This window comes from Salmo salar, chromosome 23 (assembly GCF_965601325.2).
Source record: "Salmo salar chromosome 23, fSalSal1, whole genome shotgun sequence".
Classification (NCBI taxonomy): Eukaryota; Metazoa; Chordata; class Actinopteri; order Salmoniformes; family Salmonidae; genus Salmo; species Salmo salar.
The window spans coordinates 3021149-3038352 of record NC_138313.1 but is presented as its reverse complement, the minus strand read 5'-3'; the positions used below and the strand labels follow the sequence as shown (position 1 = coordinate 3038352).

At 42.0% G+C, this 17204-nt stretch overlaps 1 protein-coding gene across 2 annotated transcripts; it reads left to right on the top strand.

The window, feature by feature from the left end:
- Window positions 1-2505: 2505 nt before the first annotated feature.
- On the top strand, window positions 2506-17153 carry mk03 (Mitogen-activated protein kinase 3). Of its 2 annotated transcripts, NM_001173796.1 has the most exon segments (10): window positions 2574-2913; window positions 4325-4507; window positions 5953-6142; window positions 6900-7016; window positions 7138-7252; window positions 8499-8630; window positions 9813-9922; window positions 12773-12903; window positions 13118-13240; window positions 16707-17153. In NM_001173796.1, coding segments are annotated over 8 exon segments (1170 nt in total). In that variant the 5' UTR covers window positions 2574-2710; the 3' UTR covers window positions 12893-12903; window positions 13118-13240; window positions 16707-17153.
- The last annotated feature ends 51 nt before the right edge of the window (window positions 17154-17204 follow it).

Sequence of the window (17204 nt, the reverse complement as noted above, 5' to 3'; positions counted from 1 at the left end):
ATTTTTTTGAGCAGTATATAACGAATATGAATTCGGAGGACAGAAATGACATTAGACCTCTCATTAAAGGCATCAGTCATACAAAAGTTATACTTAAATCCAAACTGTTTCTCTAGTAAATTGGTAGGAATGTCTCATCCCATGTTCAAGAATGGCCCTTTTCCCTTTATTCAGATTACAACTGCTCACTTTCGGTTGTTTGAAAAGGAAATAATCTAAAAAAATATCGTTCTTTTTTAAACAAGCCTTAGAAAGTTGGTTGCAATTTCAGTTTAATCCATCTGAAAAGACAGAACAAATAATACAGCAAATATTGTGGTTAAACTCAAATATACTAATTCATTTAAAAAAAAATGTTAAAGTATAATTTTAGTGAATGATATCATAAATAGGACTGGTGGAGTTGTGTCACACATGCAGCTAACAGACATATGGAAATGTCTGCTCTACCCAAAATTACAATCAACTAATTGCAGCATTACCACAAAAATGTTGAGTGTGACTCCAAATCCAGACCTCCATGGGTTGATAAATTGGATTTCCATTGATTATTTTTGTGTGATTTTGTTGTCAGCACATTCAACTATGTAAAGAAAAAAGTATTTAATAAGATTATTTCATTCATTCAGATCTAGGATGTGTTATTTTAGTGTTCCCTTTATTTTTTTGAGCAGTGTATATTTACCAAAAAAAAGATATGGGGATTGGAAATTATGCAGACAATTACATTGATGGAAGCAACAATCTTTCCGCATTATTAAGCTGATCCACCCCTAAGAAAAAAAAGAAAAGAAAAAAAAGGCTATAGATACACTTTCCTACTCATTTACTACTTCTGAAGTACTTGTAGCGCTGAGTGAAAATGGTTTTGAAATCTCACAGTATCAATTTGCTGTAGCTTTCTTTAATGCCTGCTTAATTACTGCAAAACCCGTCATCTGAGCCAGCCGATTGGCCCGCGGAAGCCGGCAGTGCACTTGATTTGCTCTCTGGGCATGCCGGGATTGCAGATTGTTTCTCTAGTCTAGACACATGAAATTGTTAAAAATAGTAAAAGTTCGCACACCCGGCGCGCAGGGCAGCTGAATTGAGTGCATCTACCGCCAACAGCCACCCTTTTCTCCTTAATGTCAATATTGTCTCATCGGTGCAACTCCCCGACCGGCTCGGGACAGGCGAAGGTGTAGCTGTATCGTTAGGTTTTTTTACAGAAATGTTTGGCGATCGACTAGGAATGCCTTGGAGATTGACCAGTCGATCGCGATCGACCTGTTAGTGACCACTGCTCAAGAAAGTTGAGTGAAATTGAATCTCGTGCTTCTTTCTGTGGGCTAATATGTATGCGCTGCAGTCCTGTGGGAGCTGCGCTGCAGTCCTGTACTTCACTACATTCCCAAAGAAAATCATGTCGTTTTTACTCCAGACATTTAACCTGACACCCAAAAGTACTCGTTACATTTTGAATGCTTAGCAGGATTAGAAAATGGTCCAATTCACACACTTATCAAGACAACAACACATGGTCATCCCTTCAGCCTCTGATCTGGTGGGCTCACTAAACACAAATGCATCTTTTGTAAATTATGTCTGAGTGTTGGAATGTGCCCCTGGCTATCCATTCATTTTAAAAACAAGAAAAAGGTGCCATCTGCTTTGCTTGAAAGAAGGAATTTTAAAGTATATTTTAGAAGTTACATTTACTTTTGATACTTAAGTATGTTTAGAACCATATACTTTTAGACTTACTCAAGTAGTATTTTACTGGGTGACTTTTACTTGAGTAAGTTTCTATTAAGGTATCTATACTTTTACTCAATTGGGTACTTTTTCCACCACTGCTGTGATATGTGGTTGTCCACCCAGCTATCTTAATTAAGAGGTTTTAATTTTTAATTTGGCATTTATTTAACTAGGCAAGTCAGTTAAGAACAAATTCTTATTTACAACGACGGCCTACCCCGACCAAACCCTCCCCTAATATGGACGACGCTGGGCCAATTGTGTACCGCCCTATGGGACTCCCGATCAAGGCCAGTTGTGATACAGCCGGGATCGAACCAGGGTCTGTAGTGATGTCTCTAGCAATGAGATGCAGTGCCTTAGACTGCTGCACCACTCGAGAGGCCCTAGGTGAATGCAATAACTGTAAGTCGCTTTGGATAAGAACGTCTGCTAAAGGACTAACATGTAAATGTAAAATGGGTTGTAAAAATACATGAAACGTCCTGGGTGTGGGGAAAATGGAGGAATACAGGTTTTTATCACAAACAACATCACATTGGATCACTTTTAAATGCGGAAGACACATTTCAGTTGAATACATTCAGGTGGAACTGACTAGGTTCCCCCTTAACGGAAGACACATTTCAGTTGAATGCATTCAGTTGTACAACTGACTAGGTATCCCCTTTCCCTTTTATTTGGGTTCAGTTTCAATTTTTCTATTCAGCCTGCCATCCAGATGGTGGCAGTAACACATCACAGTTGGGATGTCAACCGCGGCTTAAATTCCAAAGCAAAGAAGAAGAAGAACTAGAAACGAATCCATTTACACACTCTGGAGGGGGGCCTTGAACGACTCATATTCATCCGTCAACGAAACGAACCAGGGAAATATATTTAACCTTCCTATCAACCTGAAGTCAATTTTAGATTTGCGCCAGGCCCCCTCCCAAATATTGACTGAAATAGTAGATTTCTAGACTGAATCATGGCGGATTCGAGCAACAGTGCTGCTTCGACTGGAGCTACAGGCTCGAATACTGGTGCCGCCGGGGCTGTTGAGCCCGAGGGAGCTACTGGAGCTACGGGGATCAAGCCCGTTTTGGAGGTGGTAAAGGGGCAGAACTTTGACGTTGGCCCCCGCTATGTCAACCTCTCGTACATCGGGGAAGGGGCCTATGGAATGGTTTGGTAAGAGAAAATAAACAATGTTCGCCGTAAAAACGTTGCCTTGAGTATAATGTTTTTTTTTTTTTTAAAACAAGCCAGCTAAGCTTCGCCTGAAGGCGTTGGCTAGCTCACTGCCTCCTCTGGATGTAAACGCACAATTCTGCACATACCCTTGTTGTGTATTCAATTGTACTTAACGTTACCATTGGTAGTAAGAAACTATTTATACGTAGTTAACTGGCTAGCTAGCAACAGATTGACAGCGTTTGGCTCACTTAGCTAGCTATAGTAGTTAGGTTTGTAGGTAGCTACTAACTAGCTACGCTTTGTGGTTTTGATGCCCACCTATTGTATCAAAGTAACGTGCACAATTGCATAAAACGAACAAGCTAGTTTCTACAAGACACAGCATACGTCATGTGTAGTACATTGGGGCAAACAATGTTAGCTATCTAGCTAGTTTGCAAACTAACTAGCTATATTATAACCGCAGCGCAGGCTAACTTGCTAGCTATAAACGTTATCTTATAATTAGCTAATAGGCGTGGTTATTATGAGGCTGCCAAAATCTTTTTCAATACAGGAAGTGCGATGAAGTGATTGCGCAGGTCTTTGTAATCTTGATACATTAAACAGTCTATCGTTCACACAGCGTGAGTCGTTTTTTGATGGGTCAACTGTTACTAGCAAGTTAGTTACCGGTAGCTAACTAAACAGTTCGTTGGTTAATTAACCAACCTCACTGGTCATACCACTAGTTTTCTAATAGCAAATGTATTTCTGTGCAATGTTGCATAGTGCACAAGGTGGGCGAGAGAATTGTTTAATTAAGCAAGTTCAAAGATTGAGTTTAGCACGATTTCAGATGTTTACATTGGGCCTTTTATGGTAAAGGGAACCAGACTTTACAGCTCCAGCTATATGCAGTATCAACATTTTATGTACCTCTTGTAGGTGTATGGATGTCAAGTCAGCGAGGCAAGTTTTGACTTGCGAGTCAGATCAAGCATTTCTGGCCTTATCCAAGTTATCTAAACAATGGCTAGGGAAAGTGTTACACCATTATTTCCTACTTGACATTTTTTTACCAAACGCAGAACTTCCTAGGGCACGCCATAGCATGCACACTCTGAATGTAATCAAAACCGTGTATAGACTATTTATTTTTAATGACTCAAGAACTTTTACATTACCTTGACAGTTTTTTATTGACTAAGTTGTCAATTAGAGCCTAACCTTAATAATTCAATATGAGCCCATGTTCTGCGATGGTTCCTCTTAGTTGGTCGTCTCATTGTGCTCATGCTCAGGTGTCAGTCATCACTGTGTCACTATTATAAAGAACTGCCATGTCATATGCAATGTGCTGGGCTTATTGTGCAGGTTGTAACTGGAGCCCTCTCTTCCCCCCCCCCCCCCCCACCCCACGCAGCTCGGCCAATGACGGCATGACAGATTCTCGCGTGGCCATTAAGAAGATCAGTCCATTTGAGCATCAGACGTACTGTCAGCGCACACTGAGGGAGATCAAGATCCTGCTGCGGTTCCGCCATGAAAACATCATCGGCATCAACGACATCCTGAGGGCCCGCCGCATCGAGTGCATGAGGGACGTGTATTCTTTTACCCGAAAAGGGAAAGGGGGATGCCTGGTCAGTTGTACAACTGAATGCATTCAACTGAAATGTGTCTTCCGCATTTAACCCAACCCATCTGAATCAGAGACAAATGGGGAAACTGTGTGTGTGTGTGTGTGGTGTGTGTGTGTGTGTGTGTGTGTGTGTGAGTGTGTGAGTGTGTGAGAGAGAGAGATATATCGATCTCTGCACATTACTAGTGGTGGGTAGGCTAAATAAATACAACAGAATAGGCCTAGTTAAAATAATAGTGATAAAGGAACCGAAATATGCTGGGAAGAGCATGCCCAGAGCTCATGGCTGAACAGTACCCGGCTTGAAATTGGACTGGGAGAGAAGGCCAACATTCCCTTTGTTTTATTTCTTTTTTACATCCGCTCCACCAACCTGCAAAATTACACAAGCATGGCTCCTCGCTCCACTCAGCGCACATGCTCTGGTGTGGTATTAAAAAAATACTCATATAAAATGATGTAGAATTGCATGAAATGGGTTTATCAAAGGCTTTTCTCAGACGAGCAAATACTATGATAGATTTATGCAATGCAGGCTGTATCATAGCATCATAATGATAGATTTATGCAATTTATCCAGGCTGTATCACAACCGGCCGTGATTGGGAGTCCCAATTGTTCTTAACTGACTTGCCTAGTTAAATAAAGGTAAAATAAAACAATTATTATAAAGTTAAACATTTTTTTTTTATAATAATCTGAAACTGCATAGCTAAGGCTCTGGTCTGTCCAAGGAGTGAGGGTAAATAGTATGCATTTTCTCTATCTACTTTGTTTTAATTATTATTTTGGGTATAATGGAGGGTCTGGGTTTTATTTTTTTTAAGTGTTCAGGGAGGGTCTGGTACAAATATATTTTACTGAAGGGAGGGCCATCCATTTTCATTTCAGAGACGTCCAATTTTTCTCCAAGTATCCCTCATAAATAACGTACAGTCCCTAAATGTTTTGCATTGTTCCAAGGTTGATGACTTAACCTTTGTTTTCAGTGTTATAATTCCATGCAGAAGCATTGGAAAATAAACAAATTCATTGGACCTGCGCCGAAGTGAAAATTACAGGAAGTGAATGTTAGCAATACAGAGGGGGACGGGACTAAGTGATATTATTATGGGTGTGTAAAGGCCTTTATGTTTTTTAAAACTCCACCAAAAATTCACACTTAATACATGGAATTGTTTGCGGTCAGGTTCAAATGGATATGTGGTTGTTGACCTGTAGTGCCCGCAACTGTCATATTCCTCCTCATCCTCTGTTGTCTCCTGGAATGGCGCCACCTGCTGGTTCCCAGCTATATAGTGCTGGTCCTCATGGAGACAGACCTTTTCAAGCTTAGGTCTAACAGAATAACATGGGTTATGGTTTGGTCCCCCTCTGTTCATTAGGCTCCTTAACCCCTTGTTTCCCAGCTACATAGTGCAGGACCTGATGGAGACAGACCTGTACAAGCTCCTGAAGACCCAGATGTTGAGCAACGACCACACCTGCTACTTCTTGTACCAGATCCTGAGAGGCCTGAAGTACATCCACTCTGCCAACGTGCTGCACCGTGACCTCAAGCCCTCCAACCTGCTCATCAACACCACCTGTGACCTCAAGGTAATAATAACCAGAATACTACTACTAACCCTATATCTACAATACTACTACTGCTAACCCCAACACTACTACTAATCCCAACTGTAACCTTAAGGCATGGTTAGCTACCCATTGGTATAAGATCAGGGCTGATATTTATAAAGCATTTCAGAGTATAAGTGCTGTTCTATGGTCAGTATTTCCTTGTCAATACATTTTTATTTATTTAGCTAGGCAAGTCAGTTAAGAACAAATTCTTATTTTACAATGATGCCCTACCCAGGCCAAACCCTCCCCAAATCAGGACAACGCTGGGCCAGTTGTGCGCCACCCTATGGGACTACAGATCACTGCCGGTTGTGATACAGCCCAGCCTTAACTATTGCCTACCACTGGGCGCGAACTCGTGATACTCAGAGCCGAAGCGTGCTGCTCAGACCACTGCGCTACGGCAGTTCACTAATGGACAGGAGGCACCTGATCCTAGATCAGCACTTTTTCTCTGAGACACTTATGAATACGCCCATGTTTACCCTAGCTATCACCCAATCATAACCATTAGAGAGTGGGGAAATCTAATCTTGGACCAGTGGTTAGGGTCTAACCAACGTGTGAAGAAAATGATCTACTCTATAAGCATTAGAGGGCGTTGTGAGGATTTGCTGGCATGAACAGGCATGTATTTCTTCCGCCGGTTCTGTTGCAAATTGTTTCTTAAGTTTTGTGTATGTGTGTCTGCATGCTTCTCTCCGTGTTTTAATGACGGCTCTTCCGTCAGATCTGTGACTTTGGGCTGGCACGGATAGCTGACCCAGAGCATGACCACACAGGCTTCCTGACAGAGTATGTGGCTACGCGCTGGTACAGGGCCCCCGAGATCATGCTCAACTCCAAGGTGGGTGTGTGGACTGTGCATTGATTACATGTCTGTGGACCATGTTTTCTCTGTCAGGACTACTCCTAGTCCTTTGATAGTGTGTATGTGAATGTTTGTACTAACGCCGTGTGTTGTTCAGGGCTACTCCAAGTCCATTGATATCTGGTCAGTGGGCTGCATCCTGGCTGAGATGCTGTCCAACAGGCCCATCTTTCCTGGGAAGCACTACCTGGACCAGCTCAACCACATACTGGGTGAGAGAGAGACAGGTTGCGAACCAAATGGCAGCCTAATCCCTATCTAGTGCACTTCTTTTGACCAGAGCCTTATGGGCCCTAGTCAAAAGTAGTACAATATAAAGGGAATAGGGTGTGACACTCCCTCAAACTTTTGCATGACTTGCTGTGTCCTCTTTTCCGAAATACCCTTTGGAAATATCCTTGACTTTGGCTTCTGTCTGTGAGAAGGGTGGACATGGCTAAACTTACCTGAACTTGCCTTATACACTGAACAAAAATAGATCCTCAGGATCTTGTCACGGTATATCTATGCATTCAAATTGCCATTGGTAAAATTAAATTGTGTTCGTTGTCTGTAGCTTTTGCCTGCCCATACCATAACACCACCGCCACCATGGGGCACTCTGTTGACATCCGCAAACCACTCGCCCACACAACGCCATAGACTCTCTGCCATCTGCCTGGTACAGCTGAAACCGGGATTCATTGGTGAAGAGCACACTTCTCCAGCGTGCCAGTGGCCATTGAAGGTGAGCATTTGCCCACTGAACTTGGTTACGACGCGGAACTGCAGTCAGGTCAAGACCCTGGTGAAGACGACAAGGATGCAGATGAGCTTCCCTGAGAAGGTTTCTGACAGTTTGTGCAGAAATTCTTTGGTTCTGCTAACCCACAGTTTCATCAGCTGTCCGGGTGGCTGGTTTCAGACAATCCTGCAGGTGAGGAAGCTGGATTTGGAGGTCCTGTGCTGGCTTGCTTCCATGTGGTCTGCACTTGTGAGGCCGGTTGGACATACTGTCAAATTCTCTAAAACGACGCAGTAGAGAAATTAACATTAAATTCTCTGGCAACAGCTCTGGTGGACATTCCTGCAGTCCGCATGCCAATTGCACGCTCCCTCAACTTGAGACATCTGTGGCATTGTGTTGTTACACAACTGCACATTTTAGTGGCCTTTTATTGCCCCCAGCGCAAGGTGCACCTGTGTAATGATCATTCTGTTTAATCAGCTTCTTGATATGCCACACCTATCAGATGGATGGATTATCTGGGCAAAGGAGAAATGCTAATTTACAGGGTTGTAAACAAATTTGTGCACAAATAGATCTCCTGAAACATGGGACCAACACTTTACATGTTGTGTTTATAATTTTTGTTCAGTATACATTTTATATTTCCATTTTCAAAGCATTTCAACTGTTTGCTACCTTGTGTCCTGCTGAACAGGACCCAGGTGTAAAGTGTGTGATTGGTTGTGCAGGGATCCTGGGCTCTCCCACTCCGGATGACCTGAACTGCATCATCAACATGAAGGCCAGGAACTACCTGCAGTCTCTGCCTGAGAAACCCAAGATCCCCTGGAACAAGCTGTTCCCCAAGGCGGACAGCAAGGGTAGAACACACATTATTACATTATAGTAATTTATCTTACCCTGAGTGATTTAGTACATTCATCTTAGGGTCACTAGGTAAGATCGTCATAGTAAGAAACTGTTCTTCAATAAAGCAGCTATTAGCAAAGTCAGTGCAAGAAAGGCAAGTACAACAGCATTGTTTTTATTTATTTTTTCACACACAAAATACATACATTCACAGTTTGATCAAGTTTGATCATAAAGTTAGTGGTCCCCTCCCCCATGTCAAACACTTGGATTCAGGAGGTGGGATTAGTAAGGGGATAGGGTGACATCACCTTACCTAATTTTAATACGCCAATGGTAACATGATATTCCCTTACCTAATTTAAATAAGTATAGCCTTGTAACCAACATTGGCGACGGGTGCCAAAATGTGACTGTTGGGTGTCAGCAAATATATAATACAAATTTTACACTTCATCTATGGCAAAGATACTTGTATGTTTCCCCTTTCATCTGTGTCTGGCGTTAACTAGTTACTGGCTAGCTAGGTCTTCAGCCAGCATGAAACAAAAGGGGGGAAGAGTCGTTCAAAGTTGTCAACACATCCGTCAGTGTTGCTGTCAGCCGCCTCCCAAGAGACATGCCAAACATTGATGCAGTTTCGATGTGCTTTGAGTTGCTTTGTGTATCACAAAATTAGCTTGAGATGATTTTACTGCAACACGGCCCCACTGCATCCAAGTTGATTTACACACTACTGGTCAAAAGTTTTAGAACACCTACTCACTCATGGGTTTTTCTTTGTTTTTACTGTTTTCTACATTGTAGAATAGCAGTGAAGACATGGAAACTATGAAATAACACACATGGAATCATGTAGTAACCAAAAAAAAGAAATGTAGAAAGTAGTACAAATGAAAAAACCCTTGAATGAGTTGGTGTTTTAAAACGTTTGACCGGTAGTGTAGGTGTTTCAAAGAGCTGTCAGTCGAGTTCATGAATGTAAGCTCCCTGGCCCTCTCAGTGTTTTTTCAAACTTCCTGGTAGTTAGCCATGAGAGGGGAGAAAAATAATTTTTCTCCGATGTTGAGCATTTCTATCCAAAACAAATATTATAGCTGATATTTGAGTAACTCAAAAGGCTTTTACATGGGAATCAGAATGCCTGTTAATGACCTTTTAACAACACCCGTCTCTCCGTCTCCTCCCTCCAGCTCTGGACCTGCTGGGCCGCATGTTGACCTTTAACCCTATCAAGCGCATCACGGTAGAGGAGGCCCTGGCTCATCCCTATCTGGAGCAGTACTACGACCCCACTGACGAGGTATGACAGCAGCAGGCCACCCTCACATACACTAGTGTCCTCACATACTGTAGTGCCTTGTCCAGAAACCATCGAAGGCCCTTTTCACATATAAAATTTGTTACTCTGGTTCAATTTCCTGAAGCGTTTGAGAATTCTACAAAATATGTTTTGCTTTCACAACACCTAAAAATAGACCACATTTTACATGCTAGCTTTCTAACGGGCAAAGTTCCACACGGCTCACGCTGTCACGTCACAATACCTGAAACTTTGGTCCTGGATTGTGGTCCTACTACTCCTGCAGGTCCAGGATTTGTTTCAGCCATGGTTCGTTTGCGTTTTACACATGCTTTATAGCGTGGATAAGTAGGGATGCGCATCTTTCCCTTTCAAGACCTATCTAGATACATGGGCTCTGATACGATACAAGAACGATACATTTTGGTTTGAAACGATTCGCTGCGATTCAGTTTAGAGAACAAATTGAAGTGATACGATTCGATGCACTAACATTTGTTGAATAAACACATTTTCCATTCTAAATAAAAATCTGCTGCTGCTGGATCTCATGAGCTGGGCCTCTCTGAGCTGTATGTATGCATGCCCCGTTCAGCAGGTATAGCCAGTAGCTTACTTTTATTCCAGTAAAACACCATTTTCAACAGCTTATAGATGATAACCTATATAATTTTCTAGGGTATTATCACTCAACTATAGTAATTAAGCCTAATATTGCGCAAGCCATTTTAGCATTTGAATGCTGAAGGTGCAGATTCAGGACAGGCAGCCTACATCGTGTTGGTCAGGGTATCAGGCTACTAGGATACTGATATGCGTGTAACGTTTCAACAAACCCACTGTAGCACTGTACTTCTCATATCCCACTCTGGGTTAATGTGATGGGCTGTAACTGTTAAGTAGCTCTCGAGCCCTGGCAGTCCGTCCATACAGTATGTAGTAAGTGCAACACAAGGTGCATTGGATAATTCGTTGACGACTTCAGCTTGCTTATATAGAGTGGGTACTACTTGTTGGCTGAAATGGGTACGAGAGGGCGAAGTTCATAATGTGGCGCAAGCACTTTCAAGAGGTGCTGAAGACACCCTATTCTTCTCAACCACCGATAATGGGTGCATATCCGTGGCTATAAACATACCTATCGCTCTTGTAATTTCTTTGACCTGGTCAGAATCAGCTGCGAAGGGCTGTTTGGATGCACAGGGGAGACAAAGGTTTTTCTTTTTTTAGTTTCCGTCTTGCTCCAGTGGTAGGAATGCTGGGGTGATGTCAGCCTGTCAACATGTCAAAATCAAATCCAATTTTGGTGCCATACACATTTAGCGCACACACACAGCAATAGTTAAATAGGATGGCATTGACCAGAATACAGTATATACATATGAAATTAGTAAAACAGTATGCAAACATTATTCAAGTGACCAGTGATTCTATGTACATAGGGCAGCAGCCTCCAAGGTGCAGGGTTGAGTAACCAAGTGGTAGCCAGCTAGTTACAGTGGCTAAGTACCAGGTGGTGATACAGCCCGACAGGATGCATGTGTAAAAGTTTGTTAGGGTCTTAGGGGCCAAGCCAAATTTATTCAGCCTCCTGATGTTGATGATGACGATGATGGAGAATTCTCCTGGTTTATCGACCTCGCCATTGCACAGAGCTGGATCCCGGCTGCGTATCACAAAAGGACAGTTTGAAATGCGGCAATTGAGATTTTATTTTAGATTAAAATGTTTGCATGGGCACTAGTTGTTTCAACGGAATAGTCTGAAATGTTTTTTTTTTTTTCCCAGCTCAGATTGACTCGAGGCATACAACGTAACGTAAGCATAGCCTATAGGCCTAGATGTTTTTATGTATTTTCTTTAATTTATTTATTTGGGTTCGCAGTGCAGACCGAACCGAGGTCCCTGTGCTGACCGGTTCGGTACGAATACGTGTACCGTTACACCCCCTAACTATTGATATTCCCTAGGGTTGTTACATGCTTAGTTCAACATACCATAACACCACCGCTAACATGGGGCACTCTGTTGACATCCGCAAACCACTCGCCCACACAACGCCATAGACTCTCTGCCATCTGCCTGGTACAGCTGAAACCGGGATTCATTGGTGAAGAGCACACTTCTCCAGCATGCCAGTGGCCATCGACGGTGAGCATTTGCCCACTGAAATTGGTTACGACAATGAACTGCAGTCAGGTCAAGACGCGGTTGAGGACAACGAGCACACAGATGCGTTTCCCTGAGACTGTTTCTTTCTTGTGCAAACCCACAGTTTCATCAGCTGTCCGGGTAGCTGGTTTCAGATGATTCCGCTGGTGAAGAAACCAGCTGTGGAGGTCTCAGGCTGGCATGGTTACACGTGATCTGCAGTTGTGAGGCCGGGTGGACATACTGCCAAATTCTCTAAAGTGATGGAGGGGGCTTGTGCTAGAGAAATGATCATTCAATTCTCTGGCAACAGCTCTGATGGACATTCCTGCAGTCAGCATGCCAATTGCACACTACCTCAACTTGAGACATCTGTGGCATTGTGTTGTGACACAACTGCACATTTTAGTGGCCTTTTATTGTCCCCCGCACAAGGTGGACCTGTGTAATGATCATGCTGTTCAATCAGCTTCTTGATATGCCACACCTGTCAGGTGGATTAATTATCTTGGCAAAGGAGAAATGCTCACTAACAGGGATGTAAACAAATTTGTGCACAACATTTGAAAGAAATAAGCTTTTTGTGCGTATGGAAAATTCTGGGATCTTTCATTTCAGCTCATGAAACATGGGACCAACTTAAAATTTTGCGTTTCTATTTTTGTTCAGTGTAGTATTTTCATTTGTGTGTGTGTGTAGCCTGTAGCAGAGGAGCCGTTCACTTTCACCATGGAGCTGGATGACCTGCCTAAGGAGAAGCTGAAGGAGCTCATCTTTGAGGAGACGTTCCGCTTCCAGGCCACCTACCAGGGCTCCTGAGACATATAGAGGTAGACACACATGCATACACGCATACATACACACATGCATACATGCATACATGCATACATGCATACATGCATACATACATACATACATACATTCACTCCATAACGATTACTAGAGCTTTGGAAAAGATAGGTGGACATTCTGCTCACACATGAAGACACTTTTAGCTGTGATTTTTCTTTTGTCATTTTTATCTCCTGTTCATATGTGTTTCAGCTTTGAAGACGAGTGACAAAGCGGCACGGAGTCTTGAAACAGGAAGACTCCAAACGACAAGATACAAAAACAACATATATATATATACAGCATACAAAAAAAAAGGACCAGAAACATTTAACAGTTAGTATTTTCTTATATATATATTTTTATTTCTATTGCGGGGAAGTTGTGTTTTTTTGGTGGGAGGGACTGTTGTCTACTTAAAGGAAAGATTCACCCATTTTGAATGTTATTTTGTTTATGTGCATATCAGCGACGTTCTATTGATTCCCGGGTTATTTCATGTGTATCCTGAGCTATTGCCAATCAAACAGGCAGAAATTCGGATGGTATGTCGTAGCATTGTGATAAAGCCACTCTCACTACACTGTAAGTTAATAGGAATTCGACTGTTAGATCGCAAAAATGTCTATAATACATGTCAGATTTCAAATCCTGGCCGATGTCTCACGGGAGGTTGTCTTCTCTCAAATGAGCCATTGATCATATTTTTGTGATTATTCCTACCTCGAAATGTGTAATTAAACAGAGGGTCCACCACATTTCTTCTATTTGTCTGCTCTTTTAGTTCATGGTGCATTTCATGGTTCCATTGCGTATGTCAGACTCTGCTCTGCGACTCACATCGAGCTGCAGGTTAAACATGGTGAGATTGTAGACTCCTAAATTGATAGTGCTGTTTGTTTAGGCAATTTTACAACTATTTTGCATGCTGATATTGACTCTGGTGTTATTTTGTGTAGCTACACTTGCTAGCCAGCTTGCCAGCCAGCCCATAAAGAGAACATTGGATTGTGGGTTTTGTTGTCGAATTGAGCTGCAACTGATTTCCATTTTCACATGTTGCTACCAACCTTATTATAACAACAAAATGAAACATTTGTTCACAAAAACGTTGTTCTTACATTAGTGTTATTTAACACTGTAAATTATAGGAATGAGTGGTTTTGGGTGGATATTTTCTTTAAGTACTACTGCGCTCATTTTAACCACCATCAGGATACTCTTCCCTCTTTCTCTTCTTTTACTGCTTTCTGCGAGGAGTGTGCACTGTTTAAAAAGCAAGAACTTAATCTTACTTCTGTCTGACCAACTCCATTTACCACTCTTCCCTAGGAGCCTTTCTTTTTTCCCCTCTGTAAATCTGTTTTCTTTCTTTCCATCTCTTTCTCACTAGTCACAGTATATGTTACTGTATTAACCAACACCTTAACTGTCTGTCTTGCTCCATGGAATTATTGTTTGAGAAAAAAGACAAAGAAAAGATGGCTGGGCGCTGGTTATATGTGTACATACATGGTTTTGTTTGAGTGATCTCGTGGCGGTTTGGTTTGTACACCGTTATTTGAATGTTTATGATCAGTCAGGAGTCGTATTTGTATGTTTTGAAGTTTATATTTAAGAATAATTTAACATTTTTTGGGGGGGGCCACTGATTTCTAGACATTCTCTACTTGCAAAAACAAACTGTTTTACTAGCATGTTGAAGTTTTATATTGCGTTGTCTTTTCTTTAGAAATTATGTATGTTCATCTAAATGAACATGCATACATTCTTAAAATGTACAAAAGTGGCAAAGGGAGAGTGGGATGGAGGCATGGAGAGACGAGAAATGGCTTGAATCGTCTTTGTACTGTAACCCACAGCTCTCTTTCTCTATCCACACTTATAAAGAGGATGAAAGAGTTTTCAGATAGAAATACATGACCTAGAACAGGTATGATTACCCCACATCTTAGAAATGCTGATGTGATTCTCCTATTCTTTCTGTGCTAGTCTCTGACTCACTAACACCGATCAGCGACATGCCACAGACCCTCACCGGTCCTTAAATGGGAGGTTAAGAAAATAACTCCAATCTTTGTTGTAGAGAGGTACATATAGTATGTTTCTCTTTGCCCAAAACCAAAATGTCACCAAAACCAAATTCAACTTGAAATCAGCCTCCATATTAGAAAATATTAATTTCTCTGCCTATTTGCCATTCCTCCCTCTCTCTTCCCTTCATGTGTCTGGTATCGTTTCAGGGAGGACAGTGATCTGTAAATACTGTTCATTTATTTAGTTGTGGAGGGTGGCAGGCAGAATCAGCAGATATACAGCTGACATTTACTTTAAGCTTGTGTTAATCTGATACTGGTTGCCATGGTTACGGTGTCTATGGTAATTCGCGGCTGATTTGCTCTTTGTTTCCTGCTAATGTACCATGTTTTATGGTGATTGTTGCTCAGAGCTTAACGCATTGCTGTCAGATCTCTGAGTGTCACATTTTCCACTCACATCGAACAGTGGACTGCTCCATTTTGCCATAGCACATCCTCAGCCCCTCAGACGCTATAAGCCTTTCATTGGTAGAAGTGGCCCTACTTTCAGATCTGGGATCAGTTTAGCCTCTCCTAATCCTTACATTTAGTCAATAGAGGAGGCGGAGAGTAAATCTGAGGCCAGGGCTGTGTTCAGTACGTTCTGGAACGTTCAATTGAACGGAAGCAATGCTGTACTGAATGACCAGTTGAAAAACTGGGAGGGGTTGGGTAAAGCTGTCAGCATGGCTACTGCCCTTTTTTAAAACACTGTCAGTTATGAGCAAACACACCTCAAAGTGTGTTCAAGAATGTTTTTGGGAAACGTGTCGGTCAGTACAAACCGTTCCGCAACGTAGCAAATGTTAAAGCGAACTGAACGCACCTCTGATCGATCAGTGCATATGAGCAGTATCATCCATTCCACATCCCTCAATTACCAACCATGCTTTACTCAAAGGGCTTTCCCCTTCAGGTCCCACCCACCTTACATTTATCTCGCTTCTGATTGGCTGAGACCTCCCAAACCACATCCCAGGTTGCTCTGCCATTCGTTTACTCATTTCTTTTTCTCTTATTTCCTCCTGTACATTTTTATTTTTTTTGTTCCTCCTCCCTCGAACTGATAACTTTTTTTTTTCCCCCCCAATCGTGGCTAGAAATTAAAGCAGATCTGATTTAAAGGGGAGGAGCATTGCTTGAGTGACATCTGTCAGTCATGTTGGGGGAAGAGGGGTTACTTGCGTCAATCATCTCAATCAGCGCACCTGCACTTTGCCACAGTAACCAAACTTTTTCCCCTTCTGTTTTTTTCATTGTTTTTTTTTTCAACTGTTTTAGTCTTAAGTCAAGACATTGGCCTACTCTTTTGCGCTTACTTAAATTTCTTCTTTTTCCTCCCTCTAATCTGCTTGTATTTCTGGGCAGATTTTTCATGGAAGCTCACTGGAGCTCGTCACACTTTTTATTGAGTGTGTGCGTGTCAAGTGTCTGAACACACATTTGCGGTGTCCCACCCTGGTCCGCACTGTTTCATTGTGTGTGTGTGTGGGGGATAGTCTGTGGTTGAAACACAGCAGACACTACTCCAATCGGCAGGATGTATGCATGTGTCTCTCTGCGTCTGTGTTTTATCTTTTTGAAACGCACTCCAGAGGCTTTCCCCTTACTTGTATCTGCATGTTTGGATTCTTGTGACTGTCTGTCGTTCTCTGACCAAAAGCTGCTTTTACTATCCCCCAACCCCTTTTTACCCCCCCCCCCCCCCCCTATCCCCCCACCAGCGACACGACCCAACTGACCGCCAGTCTCATCGGAGGACCATGTGAATGAACCAACGGGACCATGTTTGCAATACGCAATCACTCACTTTTTCACAGACGCACGCATACACACATCCTTGCACACAAAACGCACCACACATGCACACGCACAGAATACATGAATAAAACATAAATAGTCAGGCCGGTTTCTTAATAATGTCCTTTTTTTAAATGGCTGTTCTTATTATTGTTATAGTGATGAGTTGTTTTTTTTTTTATATACATAAGGGATTTTTTATTTTTATTAATGTTTTTATTTCTCTTTTTTGTTTCTCTTATGGTTGTGCTATAACTAGTAGTGTTTTCACAGATATGAGCTATTGAGGGTTATCGTCTGAGTATTATGAATTAAACAATTTAACAAACAATTATATACATATAATAAATACAATTCCTGATACTGGTAAACTGTCTGTTGGTTTTCTTTGTCTTATGGTCTGTCCTTGTTCGTGGTACTGA

Bases quoted from the DNA above. Each gene is read 5' to 3' on its own strand.
- mk03 (XM_014168528.3), top strand. From the start codon at position 2,711: ATGGCGGATTCGAGCAACAGTGCTGCTTCGACTGGAGCTACAGGCTCG. The intron at 2,914-4,324 runs GTAAGAGAAAAT...CACCCCACGCAG, and splicing joins GGGGCCTATGGAATGGTTTG to CTCGGCCAATGACGGCATGA. The intron at 9,923-12,772 runs GTATGACAGCAG...GTGTGTGTGTAG, and splicing joins ACTACGACCCCACTGACGAG to CCTGTAGCAGAGGAGCCGTT.